General features: G+C 36.4%; 1 protein-coding gene across 8 annotated transcripts in view; it reads left to right on the plus strand.

Moving 5' to 3' along the window:
- The window catches only part of LOC149549490 (protein MID1-COMPLEMENTING ACTIVITY 1-like), a 54,546-nt gene extending 40,745 nt beyond the window's left edge, over positions 1-13,801 (plus strand). For 7 of the 8 annotated variants that reach the window (XR_016354093.1, XM_089792862.1, XM_089792859.1 and 4 more), the window contains 4 exons: positions 831-902; positions 11,017-11,123; positions 13,077-13,170; positions 13,280-13,801. Coding sequence is in view for 7 of the 8 variants with exons in the window: in XM_089792862.1 (XP_089648988.1) it covers positions 831-902; positions 11,017-11,123; positions 13,077-13,170; positions 13,280-13,332 (326 nt within the window). In the remaining variant the exon portion in view is untranslated. Of the gene's footprint in view, positions 1-830; positions 903-11,016; positions 11,124-13,076; positions 13,171-13,279 lie in introns of those variants that run through there. The other variant, XM_089792865.1, reaches the window with a different exon arrangement.
- The last annotated feature ends 1,137 nt before the right edge of the window (positions 13,802-14,938 follow it).

The raw sequence follows: 14,938 nt of genomic DNA on the forward strand, positions 1-14,938 counted from the left end.
TCGGGTTGATAGAAATGATATTAAGCTTTCTGCCTCTGTTCTGTAGAACATGTAAGGTTCTAAAAAATGAGTATTTTTCAAGGATTCATCCATTTTGTACCGAGCAAAGTATCAGCCCTTTTCATTTATGTTTGTAGCATACACAACCTGAAAGTTGAAGTTGTCTTAATGACAATATTACTAATTGAGAACAACACGTATTCAAGAAATTACTGCATTCAAATTAATCAGACAAATGGAATGGTGATAAAAAAGCTTATCTTACAAAAAGATCAGAGAGCTTACACATTGTTCTCAAACATGTCACATGTTCTGAAGCTTCAAATAGTTAAATAGGGTAGTTGACTTATATGGCTCAGATTTATTCAAAATTTTAACTGCCTCACTGGACATTGACTGCTTATTCTGGATGGGCAGTCTTGGTCTGATTGATGAATGTGATATTAAGCTTCCTGCTTCAAACCATAGAACGTGCCTACTGAATATGTAAGGATCTAAAAAATGACTACTTAAAATGACCTTTTCTTAATGATTCTTACATTTCATACTGTGCAAAGTATTATCCATCTTCATTCATGTTTGTAGTGCACACAGCTTGAAAGTTTTAGTTATCTTAAAGGTGCATAATAGCTGCATGTTGACATTTTTGCAATCTGTATGTTATGTGTTTAGGAGAGAGCTAAATGCATGTAAAACAAATTTTTTTCAATTGAGTTTAAATTAGACATTGAGATTGAGTCCTTGTGTCCAAATTCTTGAGATCATGCTGTTTGAAACTCGTCAATATCTCTAATGTTGATTTTTTTGGTTCTCGTCAAACCTTGTTACAGGTTTCAGAACATGCATTTATCCATGTGGAACATTTTCAAATATAGCCGCAGTAGCCTCTAATGGGAAAATCTGTAAGTTTATCAACTCTTCGTTGCAGCACTGAAAATGTTTGTTGATTTATAGGCATATTTACAGGCATCTTCGCTCCTTGATTTTGTTTTCCCAGGAACTTTGCTCCTTTTCCCCTTAATGCATATAATTTGAATTTATGAATAAATAACGAGTTGTTTACATTGGCATCTAGAGCAATGCAAAAAGCTCTCAAATTATCCTTAGGATTGCATGTGTCCTTGATATGGGAACATGTTGCTTCCAGGAACTTGGAGGCAGAGCTGTTTGATTTTCATTCCTCAATATTAGTCTGCAACATGGTCTACCAAACCATCATAGATTCATAACGATGATTAGTGATAATTTCTTGTCGCCAATGCTTCCTCAGCTTTTCTCTGCTCAACAAGGGGGCTCCATGGAGAATGGGCAAATTGATTTTTCAAGATAAAAATCAATTAAGTTTGGATTACCAAATAGCATAAAATAATCAACAAAACCACTATAAATTCTAATGTAATTTAAAACATAAAACATAAAATATTATAAAATATTTGCTAGTTTAAACTTAAAGTTCAATGTTAAAATAACAATATCAACTAAATAATCAATTTTCAGCATCATAAGGATTTTCTTAATAATCAACATCAGCGTCATCATTGACATCTGATGATTATAATTATAAACATTTGAAGAACCACAAGCAGTCCCACTATCACTGCACTAAAAGTGTGCTCACTTCCAGACTAGAGTGCAACTTGCTAAAAAGTAGAAGCTTCCAAATCAGTTTTCTCTGGCTCCATATCCCATAGTTTTGTGGGGATTTGGGGGCAGTGCCTCCAACATGGTGCAGGGGTCTGGTAGCAACACCAGCAATCCCAAATGAAGAGCTTCAAAACTACACATACTTTTATGGTCCACATCATTTTCATTTTAAGGCAAAGTCAAAAGTGGAATATTTTTTGAAAAGAAGAAAAAGACAAAAATGGATGGACTTGCCCCTAGTTTGCCTAGGTTCTCCCAGATCCTCCCTGGGCTCCCCAGTTTCATCCCAGATGAGCCCAATCCCATTCTTCCACATCTATCCACAGGAAGATTGGATCAGATAATGGGTCTGGTTTGTATTGAATTTGGATCTGGCTGGTCTACAAGTCGATCCAGTAACATAGCTTAAAGTTACCAGATTCTCTCTTGAACCTAGGAATTCCTGGTTCAATTCTCTCAAAAGTCTGGTCCTTGTCAGATTCTGTCAAAAGCCTGCCACAGAGACCAAATTTCGTTGGGAATTCTCTCAAAGGAACCCTGGCAGAATTCAAACGACTTTTGAGCGAATTTGGATTCTAGCATAGAAACCCTGATAGAATTTCAGAGAATTTGGTCAAAAAACACCTTTTTGTTTAATTTTTCAAAAAGATTTATTGTGTCAAATTAGACTCAAGCATATGACTGAACTCAAATTATTAATCGTATTTAATTTGAATTAAATTCTACTTGAGAAGAATCAGGATGTATAAAAGTTTCACACATCTATTATCGAATGTATGTTGTGCATATAGGCTAACATGTACATAAAACTATGGATTGAACAGAATTTAAAGAGATCTTTACTGTGGTTAAATCTGGATTCAAAGCCTGCTTTCTTGGCTTTATCTAGTCTGATCCAAAGCTGCTGTCTTTGAATCGATTATGACAATTAATGTGTGAAGCTTACAATATGGCACAATCATAACGTTGGCCTTAAAACTGGTCTCTAGCATTACCTTTTGTGATTATAATTTGCAACAGCAGAATGATGATTCGCTCGATGGTTTTTGATGATATTTGATCGTGATGGTAGATTACTAATGTTGACATTATTGTTTTCAAACTGAAACATTGATATGGTGGTATATATTGCTTTAAAATTAGCATAGTGGTGCATGAACTTATTTGCTGCATATATATATATATATATATATATATATATATATATATATATATATATATATATATATATATATATATATATATATATATGCTTGTACAGACGAACCCAAAAATGAATCCAAACCCAACCCCCAAGAAAATTGAACAAATTTTGAACCCAAATCTCAAACTTGAACCCGTACCCAAAGCCAAATCGGTAACTTAAACTTGATACGTTGAAAACGCTTGGTGAGATTGAGTGGGCTTTCATTTGTAAGGTGCTGCTGCAATATGAATTCAATAATATGAACAAGTTGGTTGGATTCACAACTTTTCTTCTATAGTATCCTCATCCATGCTTGTCAGTGCAATTTCCTCAAAACTTTTTGAAGCTAACTGGTGATTTAGACAGGGTGCCTACTTATCTCCACTGCCCTTCATTGTGGTGGCATAATCTTTGAACCAGGGTTTTGCAGTTGTTAACTTCACAAATAAGCTATTCAGTTCTTTACCATCCACCAGAACACGATGTTAGACTGCCGCTGACTATATTTAACTTTAAGAGGTTGATTGTGTTGTATGAGATTGAGATTCTAGTACGTTAAGTCTGAAGTTTGATATCTGTTAAGGAAGGAGAACACAGGTGAAAATAATGATATTTGATTCCATTCCATCAAAGCCAATCACACCATCCAAGCACATGCCATTGAATAACTATATAATAATATTCATTATTACGAGAATCTGAAGCACATAAATTATAGCTGATCAGCAAGTGGGGTGTGCTACTGGCAGTTGAGTTCTCTGAGTGGTCCACAGATTTTCACATGAAAGTGCCCAACTCAAAGATTAAATTCTTTGAAAAATTTGTTATGAATGTGATGCTCCATAAAGATCAAATTTCAATGATGAGGTTGACACAGAGTCGTCCTGGTCTGATGGATATTGGACATATTACCAGTTACATTAAGATTTCTATATATACATATGCACACAGTCTGTTACTTTATCAGTATAGGGTGATTATGGGCTCTCTGAATAATATGTAGGTTAATTTCTATAGCCTACTTATCTCCACTCCCTATAATTGTTAATATGTAGGGTGCCTACTTATCTCTACTCCCTATAACTGTTAATATCTGGAAAGAATTACAGGATGGTTTTCTGTTTATGCTAAGTTACCGGTTTGAATTCAAACACGGATGCAGATATGAGAACCTGGTACATGGATACATGATTTTGTTGTGGAGGTTTTGGATGCGTTTGGGTATGTGTATTGAAAAATATATATTATAAATGTGTGTGTACACACCCACACACACACACACACACACACACATACATATGTATATATATGAAAAAAAATAAAGATTAAAAAAATCCGCAGAATTAAATCATTTGTTTGTATGATACTTCATCATTGGTCAGTGGCAAATGCCAAAGATAAATTTTAAATCATAAATGCGAACTGACAGTTTCGCAGATATTCAAGACATTCATTTATCATATATGATATATATGTTCATGTTCACTATTCCAATGAAAATCAGAAAATCATTACAATTACAAAATGTAGTTTATGATTCATCAATCATCAAAAGGATTATCAATGACCTCCAACACATAAACCATAGCATAAAAGAACGGATTTATAAAAAAAGGGTAAATGTCCTCTGCAAAATCAGTTGGGCATTAATGGCTTACGAAATGGCAAGGAGGTATGTATAACACATCTCGACGATGTAGACAGATTGGTGGATGCAGAAATTGACCTTACAAGTGATACAAAAGAAGAAAGATCCCTTTGAGAAGAGCATGCTCTCATCAGTAGAGTTGTTGGTCCAAGAATGCCGAGATGCCAAATAAAAGCCTGGATTGCAAAGAATTGGGAGACTAACCTGGTTGCAAAATTCTTGCCAAAGGGCTTCTTCATTGACATTTTCTCTGAAAGTGACGATCAAGACAAACTTACAAACTAGGAGAATTGGTTCATTGATGGTCATCACCTGTACATACAACCGTGGACTCCTAATTTTAACCTTGTTCCTCTTTCTGTCTATGAGGGATTGATTTGGATAAAATTGTACAACCTACCTATTGAATACTAGGGAGACAGTTGTCTTGAGAAAACTGGCAGAATGCTGGGTACTATGCTGGAAATTGTTGAAGAAATCATTGAAAAAGACCTTTACTCCTTTGCAAGGATCAAAATTGTGGCGGTGAAATAAGCTCCAGAGCACATTCTACTCATCACTTCAAATGGCAAATGGAGGCAACAGATTGTAAGTGGAAAGGGAAATTGTGCACTATCAAAGATGTGGAAGCAAACTTCACTCTTGTCCTGATTGGAAAATGTTTGTTAGAAGAGCACAAGGAAAATCCTGTAGAAAACTCCCTCAAAAATGGGTGTCAATGGAAAAGGCTTCCACCAATCTTCTCTGTCGGCCCTCTATCGAAGAGAAAGCAGAAAATGTTAATGTACCCCCTCCGCCAAAACAATGGAAAAGCCCATGGCACAATCTGTACAAGGAATAGAGATGACAGAGTGTAATGGTGGATTGTAATGCCACACAGTTAGAAGAAGGAAAAGCCTCCTTGGACTCTGATGATAGTTTCAATATGGTTCGGTTGATGTAGATGGGAAAGGAGACGTATTAGATAATTTGGATCCAAGATGCATCAGCGAATCTGCTAATATCCTGCTAGGAAGAGCGAAAGGAACCGAGATAGAAGGAGCAATAAACAAGTCAGGGAAGAAAGAGCCACAAAAAAAAGGCATTGTTAGTGTTCTGGATTTCCTCAAGAAGACTAAGGGAGGTGGCTTCTCCCTTGGGAGGCAATGAAGATTCTTTCTTGGAATGTCAAGAGACAAAAGACACTTGGTCAAAAGGGCTTTTGGTAAACTCTCACTTGACATTATTTTATTCCAAGGGACCAAGCTTTGCAGTGACAGCATTAGACTCGTTAAATTCTGCTCCATATGGGAAGGAGTCTTTCAGGACGCAAGAGGGTCTTCAAGAGTCTCATGGAATCCTAACACTACACAAATTCACCCAATAGCATCGAATGATCATTGGATGGCTTGCCATATTACAGTTTTGGGCACTTAATTAGATTTCTGACTTCTCAATTTGTATGGGCCTACAAAGACTGACGATAAAGCGAGGGCCTGGAAAGAGATCATGGATCACATTGCTTCAATAAATTGAGAATTATTTTTTGGGGAAACTCAAATGCTCTTCTAGATATTGACGAGAAAGCAGGTGGCCTAAAAAAAGCTCTAAAATCATGGAGGATTTCAAAGAATTCATCCCTGCCAATGGAGTGGTAGATGTTATTCCAAAACACAGACAATTTACCTGGACAAACATAAGATTAAACTTCTCAGAGATTTCAGAGAGACTGGATACAGTCTTTGTGGGTGAACACTAGATGACTAGTTTTCTATCTTTATTATCTACCATTATTCTGCAGGTGGGTTCAGGTCATCTTCCTATTCTTTTCAACTTGGAGCAGGAACTTTCAATCCGTAAAAAGTACTTCAAGTTTTTGAGCATGTAGTGGAGAGATCCTGATTTCACTAGTCCGTTGAAAACTTGGTGGGAGGAAAGGAAATTTTCCAGATCTCCTAGTTTCACATTGGTAAAAATATTCACTGTCTGAAAAGCAAAATCAAAGTTTGGAATAAGAAATATTTCAAAAACATCTTCACATAAAAACTCAGTCTGGAAGAAGATTTGGAGTCCATTAATGCAAAAAGTGATGATGTTTGGTATGACAAACAAAGAATTTGCCAAAGAGAACTCTCAGAAAGTTGGAAATCTTGAAAAGTGAGGAACTATATTGGAGAGACAAATCTAGAGAAATGTGGATTGCAGAAGTGGACTCGAATGCAAAACTCTTTCATGCTTCAACCAAAGCTTGGAGATCTTCCAACAAAATCACTGTAATTAAAGATGGGGAAGGCTAATGGAAACTGACAGAGAAAGAGATAGGAAATGTCCCCATCGAGAACTTCCCTGAAGACAACTTGATGTTATTGGAGCCCTTCTCATTGGAGGAAGTGAAAGCTGCCACCTTCTCCTTACATCCGTATAAAGCCCTGGGTACAGACAGGATGAGTGCAGAAGTCATGTTGTCCCCAATTAGAGATAAATTAGCAGATTCACCACAGAGATAGAAGACAGTTCATTGGCTGAGCTAGGTTTCCTCCAAAGACAATATACATGCCTTTGCCCTATGGCAGAAACAAGAAATGGGAAATCAAGTGAAACATTTTGATAGAAGAAACATATTTATATATAGAGTACTGATAAATCAGATACCTATTTATATTTCTTGATGTCTGAACATCTGTCCACCATCCATACATCAGAAAATTACAAAGTTATGAATTTTCATCTGTTACACACAACAGAATTAGTTCATATGTCACAAGACCAGATTAGTTGAAGTCTGAAATGTCTGTGGAAGCCTAAGGGCAAATCAATTGGCAAATGAATTATCCTCAGAAAAACTTGGCATTCTGAAAACATGTAAAACATAAAAAATTTCACTACAACAAGTAGTATCCTTATGACCTTGAAGCTTATTTCTAGTGCACAAAACATAAACACAAGCGTTAGGTTGTATTTTTGGCCTTTCGGCAATACCCAAAGGAAGGAAATACTCTTTATATGAAAATTTGACAAGTTTCCACGTCAATATACATGGACTTCAGGCAAAAGACACTTCTATAACAACTGGCTCCATAAGGATGCTGACTCTAGTCTCAAAAAGGCAATAAGGGGGCCACTAGAAAAGCTAGTGTATGGTCAAATTCTAATGCCATTTTGGAGTAAATTTGATAATGCTTTTTTACATCACCATAGTTTTGATGGAATTTCTGATCATATGGCCAGTTTCAATGCAATGTTGGATCACATCTAATAATACCGTTTTACGTCACTACAGCTTTGATGGAATTTCTGATCATTATCAATAAGTAGCTCGAAGTGTTTCAACTCTGCATGTTGTGTATTTTATCCTTTAAAATCTGCCATCTGATTAGGGTTATAACTTACAAAGATAGTTATCATGATTATGTTGTAAGAGTTTTATGTCTTCTGTTTTAAGTTACTACTGAAAGGCTCTAGTATGAATTCTTTTCTTCAAACAACCTTCATCAGATTTGTATACGTACTGGTGTCATACAATTCAGCCTTTTTGCCTATGCATTAATGAAATTGAATAGTTCCTTAGGTCAACTGTTGCATATATATTCCACATATTGATGATGGTCGTGCTCCATTTTACACACAACATGGTATGATAATATCCTATTACTGGCTATTAGCTATCAGCTTTGTAGAGGTGGTCCTCTGGTTTTCATGATTGTGGTTTTTAACAATTGATGTTTGACCTTAAACAGTCTTTAACAGATCTGCAGATGCTTCAGAAGGTTCACTTAAATCATTTGGCAGGATCTGGTTGATGTTGCTAGAGCTTTTAGGTTGCAGTTTGATTGACCCTTATGTTCACATTGAAGGCGATTTCTCAGTTATGTAACGAATATGCATCTTGAGTAATCTTGCACTCCAGTATTTTGAATTCTGTTTCTAGGATACTTCATCCAAATTTAAGTTACCCAGTTCTTCCCCTAGCCCTCCAAACCAAATATGCATCTTGAGTAATCTTGCACTCCAGTATTTTGAATTCTGTTTCTAGGATACTTCATCCAAATTTAAGTTATCCAGTTCTCTCCCTATCCCTCCAAACCAGGCTAATTTCGAAACAGTCCTTGGCCCTAGTCTTGGTTTGCAAATGGGTTCCACCTGGGTTACATACCTGGCAGGCTAGTTCCTCCAGGTCGAACCAGGGCAGACCGAGACAGACCAAGTACAAACTAGGTACAGTTTTACTGAGAGGCATTCTAGAGAGTTTAAATTAAGATGTTTAACATTACAAAGCATAATTTTTGGAAGTTCAGATATTTATTACATCAAATTAAACTAGCCCACGAGATTTCTTCCTGTAATTTTTTTATATCCAATTGTTTTTGATATTAAAAGCAACCAAAAATAGGGTGGCTGGCCCAAGAAACACAAGAAAGAGGTAGAGCCTCTGTCAGCAGATTAACAGCAGGAAGAACCAGCACATTTGCCTATACCCTTCTTCAACATAGAAAACATCAATCAAAAGATCATACCCAGTCAAATAGAGCTAATAAACTTAAAAGACCAGTGGAAACAGAAAGTCTTAATGTTCAGCAAACTACTGGAAGTTCAAAAACTACCAATATTAGTATTTACCATAATAAACAGATTAAAAAAGTTTTCAAAGGCCATGCAGGGCCAAGAGATCATCATAACATAACAGAACAAAAAAACAAGATCCAAAAGTGAACCCTTATTTCCCCCTAGTCTCCGAGGAGAGCGAATTTGATAACAGCATCCGCAGCCAATTATCAGAAAGGAATCTGTAAAGATCCTTGGAGCTGCCCTCATCTCCATCATCCGTGCCTTTCTCCTTCTCCTGCTGCAGGAGATGAAGGGTGGTAGCTGCCAAATGTACCACCTTGACAAAGAAATCCGCGAGAGTGGTGAAGCTCTCATCCAGCTCCTAGATCATGCCATTCATTTTTTCAACATCCTTCCTGAGGCCCTTCAGATCTTCCTCAAGCTGACCGCAACTCTGACAATTGACAGTATCCTTCCTATTGGGCACCGCCTGCACAGGTGTGGGACTAGGGAGGTCTTCAAGGATTTTTTTGCCTTCAATGGTGGGGTTACTGGGGGACGAGGTGGAGGTGTCTTTAGAAGTCTGTACATGGGGGAGGCGGCAGTCATAGGGGAGGTGTCAATGAGGTTCTCAGTGCCCTTGTTAACAGTGAGGTCCACCATGTCCAATTTGAAGCTGGCCAAGACATGAGTTTTCTCCTTATATCCAATTGTTGATAATGACCCATCCTATTAATTTGACGCTCTCTACACTATATAGTGATAAATCATATTATAAACATTGAACAATATCTTTTATAGGTGAAGGGAGTTGCAAGCTACTTTTATAATGTTTTTCAAGCAGGTTGTTAATTGCAACAAACAAGCTCTCTGTACTGTGAAAAATAATAAGCATTTAAGGACTTGGCAAGCAAGAATGCTATTACTGCAGCTGATCCCATTGGCATTGGTACAAGAAGATTCTTCTGGGCGTAGCCTACTAGTTTATTTCTTCATCTGTTCAATTTCTGTTTCATAGTTGTCTAGAGCGTTTTACAGCCTCCCTTGACACATGACAAACACAGTCTAAGACCTATCGAGTCCCTTTGTGCTAATTAGGGACCAGCTTGCACCGTCAAAATACTTAACTGGAACAAGTTGACAGCTGGACACTTGTGCCCTGATTCCAGTTCCTATAGCAATAAATACCTCTTCCAAGAGGCTTTCGGTCCTGAATTCAAGGAAAACAATGAGTACTCTTTTACTTCAAGAACCAGTTTCCTGGGTTTTTATCAGCCCAGCCACTGGTGATCACAATATTGTTCTTTATAATGCAGAGTTACTAACTATTTTGGGAGATGATTCAAGTTCTTATTCCCGGCACAGATCCTTCTTGGTTATGATAGATGATTAAATATTTTGGTTGTTGACAGCTGCATTTCTTGAGGAGCGTTCTTTCTCACGAATATTATATTGCCATTCCCTTGTGACTTATTTTTTTGGGTTTTATTCTCTTGGTAAAAGTTAGCAGCATTTTTGTTTGTACTGTTCATTTCTTCCAGTTTGGTACTTGCTTAATTGTTATTTCCTTTGCCGTCTTTATTGTGTGTAAATCTATTTCCATTGGGAACCTATGAATGCTAATAGTATTATTTCATTTCTAATTTTAGAAATGCTGCTGCATTAGACTAGGTCTGCATGGCAACTCTAAAAAATGCTTCTGAAAATATGCCCCTGGCTTAGTCTATTTTTAATAAACATTCCTCCTCTAGTAACATCTTTTCTTTTATGGGGTTCAATGTAGTAATCAATTTATTGTGTGTTCTAGATGTGATGACCATATTGGTGTTTTTGATAGAATCATGTTTTGTTTAATGACTCAATTGCAATTGCTATTTTAAAAGCATTTTTTGGTAGTGCCTCATTGCAGTTCCAGACATCAGTTCGGATTTATAGTTAAATGCACTACATTCTATGTTAAATGCTTTGTTAGATGATAAAAATTATGCCCGTGACACTTTTCCTGTTTTAACAGCTCCAGAGCAGGCATGCAATGACCTGATGACATATTCACTTGTATTTGGTTGCTGCTGTTATACATGCTGCATCCGTCGAAAGCTGAGAAAATCGTTGAACATTGCGGTAAATCTTCTTTTCTTATCTAAATAGTAAAGTCCTTCTCATTTTTTGTATTGAATTCATTTATCAAAGAAGAAGCTCTTGGATAAACTGAAACTAAGTTATTAAGAACATAAGCTTTTCAGAGTCCCTGAAAGATATTAATGAAAGGCAGACATCCTTAAAAAAACAGTTTACACCAGCACATATCGCCTGGTAACATCAAACTCCTAGTTGAATTTTAGGAAGGGGTTGAATTCCAACATAGCTATTGGCTGGTAGAGTCTGCCTAGTTATAGTCATGAGCACGGAGACACAATTTCATCTCATATCAAAATTTAAACTAAATCTGCATATATTATCATTGCTACCATTAACATTAAACTACCACCACTATTCAACATTAACATCGGGTTGCAATCAATTGCAAGCTGCTTCTGGCTGGGTTCGATTGTGTGGATATTTTTGCAATTGATCTCTCATGGATTGCGGAAATCTACTTGCTCTTATCAGGCTGTGATTCAACTTTAACAGCACACAATTTCTAGTTGTAATGTACTATTGAAGAAACTATTGAGTAATTGAAGCGGCCATTTGCGAGTTTACAATATGAAAACAGCTAAGCTCCATTTTTGTAAGGGGTTCAAAGTTCAGGTATGCAATTTAGTGTATTTGTTTTTCCCCGGGCTGCTGTGCAGATATCTCTCCCTCTGTCTACACACATATTTATGTATGTATTAAAAATTAAAATATACAAGAATAGTAAATACTCGTCATTATAAAATTAAAAACTATAAATATATAGTTTCATAATTTGTGTGTGTCCATGTGTCCACATTTATTTCATTGAATTCAGAGTGCTGAAGAGAATTATTTTATTCATAAGTAGCAATCGCGCTTCATTCATTTCTTAGCGGTAGTGCAGTGAAATTGATATTCATGCTTTCAATCTACAGCAATTGTATTTTGATTAGTGGCTAGGCATTATCTTTGTATTTTATGCAGTATCAAATTTTGTTGTAGCAGGCATTATCTTTGTCAGGTCAGCAGAACAGTTTCATATTAACATTCAACAGAGCAGTGGCTGCCTGTAGCAACAAATACTCTATCAAATATCCATCAAAGTATCTGTTGTGGCAATTATCCCGGATTCCTGTAGGTTTGTGTTCTAGAGCAGATTCAAAGAGATGCCCAACATCAAGAAGATTTATATTTTCAGAAATCCAGATTTTCATCCAAAGGGAGCACATAGTGTTCTTTTTTTGATGCTGAATCCCTTAGGTTTCCTCCAAGGTGTGGCTTGGGCACCCTACGTACTCCAGAGTCCAGAGCGCCCAAGCTGATCCCTGAGGGAACCCCAGGCCATCCTGGCCTAAACTAGTACCCAAATCATATTTTTACATTTACTTGCTTTCAAAGACAGTAGTCATACTTTAGACATGTGTGGCTGAACATCTAAAATTAGTATGCGACGCTTTGCAGTACTGCATAGTGAGCCAGCCTACACTGGCTTCTTATCCAATAAATAGATTCAGGATTTGGTTCATGTATTAGCCCTATATTACCACAGTTATCTGAGTAGCAAAGTATTATCAAAGAAGGTAAAATTTGTTAGTCCCAGTATTACCTTAGTTATCCACTTAGCAAGGTATTGTCAAGGAAAGTAAAATTGGTTTAATGAGTCATTGGACAGTTTCATAATTTGACAGTCCATACTCAGACATGCATGGCTTGAAATAAATTTAGTAGCTTGATTTTCTGATTAAATTGAAATGATAAATTGTATAATTCTGAAGACGTGTTTTCTTTCAGACTGGACTTTGCTTTTTTTCCAACACAAATTGACAAGCAATATGACTTCATACCTTTCAAGGCATCAGGCTTTCCTAGGAAATTGGTTTAGTCTCTTAACAGTAAATGTTGTCCTTTTTGAATTTAAATCATTTATTCTGCTTTTTACTTGCTGCATTTTTGTAGGGAGGCATGTGTGACGACTTCTTAACGCACATCACTTGCTGCTGCTGTGCACTGGTTCAAGAGTGGCGGGAAATTGAATGCCGGGGACTGGATGGTAAGTTGCAAAGCTCTTAATGATTTCTTGCTTCCATTCATGTCGTGAAATTACAAGTTTCTGTAAGAAACCAGACACCTATTGGGGTCTTACTATTGTGGTTTCACAGATTCCTACAAGAGAAAAATGAGTCCACCACCTTCCCAGCAAATGGAATCATGATATTATCCTCACTACCCATCTCATAAAGCTCGATCCAATATGGTTAACTGATCCAGAAAGCACTTGTGAATTTTCTGGCATATTAGAGCTCTTTCAGCTGAACAAACGATGTGTACATTCTGGTGCTGGTAGTTCATTGGTTTACTTAAAAAATGTTTTTTTTCCAGGAAATTCCAAATCTGTATACATGTATCAGACAAATAATGACATTTCTAAGGCTGGGCAATAAATAGAAAACTATTAAAATTTGTATCATTAGTATTTTGTTCCTTCGAGCATTTCTCTTACCAGGACATTCTTGGATTGTTTGGGCAGGGTCTAGGTTATCATACGGCTTCTTAGAGTCTCGTCCCCTTTCTGTAAATAATGTTTTGTAGGCTTTGGGTAGAATACTAGGAAGAATTCTGTATACAGAGATTTTGTGTCAAGATATTACATTGATTTATAGAACTACGTGTGATTTTCTGTACCTTTTTGAAATATAGCTAATGAACTATACTCTTTTATTGGTTATCATAACTCCATTATTATTATGGGGATTACAATACAGAAGCAGAATAAAGTTAAAATAACCTACATGTTTTTGAAGGATTAGAATATTAAAGTAATGAGTCTACTTATTGGAACAAATTCTAGTGATGTAGATATCAAGCTGCATTAGTGTCAACGAATTCCTTTGTTTTGTCTACATTGTCTTCTTTTTATATATTTGTTTCTGAATATTGCTTAGTGTTTTCAGTAAAATAAAACACTCCATCGTATAAAATGTGCAAACATCAACTGAAATGCACATACTTGGGTCTAAACATTGCTACATTCTTCTATAATCAATGTATCTCAGTCTGATTAGCAATGTGTTATTTTAATGGACAATATCTTTCCAATGAAATGTTGTTTAGCATGTGTGTTGAATGTGTAGCATCAGTTGGATATTTAATGTCTGATTATTGCTCAGGAAGTTGAATCTATACTTGCATGTACACTTGTATATCCACACACACACACACACACACACATGTTTGCATAGCAGTATAAACTAATTATTCAGATGGTTCAGTCTGATCTTGATAGGGATCAATCAAAGCTATGATGCCAATCGATCAAATTGTGTAAACACAACATACGATCTGCACATACTTTAATCATGACTGAGGATTGTGTATGACTTTACAGTCGCACATGATCTACAAATACTATTATGAATATATCAGTCATAGCAGATGCAAATCAGGCGCCTTCAATATGCCATCAGTAATCATGATTATAGTTAATGGTTTGTTAGTTAAGGTTTGTAAATGGTGCCTCATGTTGGGGCACGACCCTATGGGCCCAAAGGGCATGTAGAGTCATGTCTCTACATGAGACTTGTCCTTTCCCCCCATATATATATATCGCTAGAAACATATCAATGCACATGTTATTTCTAGCGATCTGCATATACATACACCTGCAATAAACGAGGACAATATCAGTATCATTTATTTTATAGTTTGAACACAAGAATAATATGTCAGAGTAATCCTGAAGCATCATATACCTCTTCTACTGTACTATTGCAGAATAGAAGATTTTGTAAGCATCCACATTCACAGTAATCAGACAATAG

This window comes from Cupressus sempervirens, chromosome 7 (assembly GCF_028749045.1).
Source record: "Cupressus sempervirens isolate cs-2001-9-10 chromosome 7, ASM2874904v1, whole genome shotgun sequence".
Taxonomy (NCBI): Eukaryota; Viridiplantae; Streptophyta; class Pinopsida; order Cupressales; family Cupressaceae; genus Cupressus; species Cupressus sempervirens.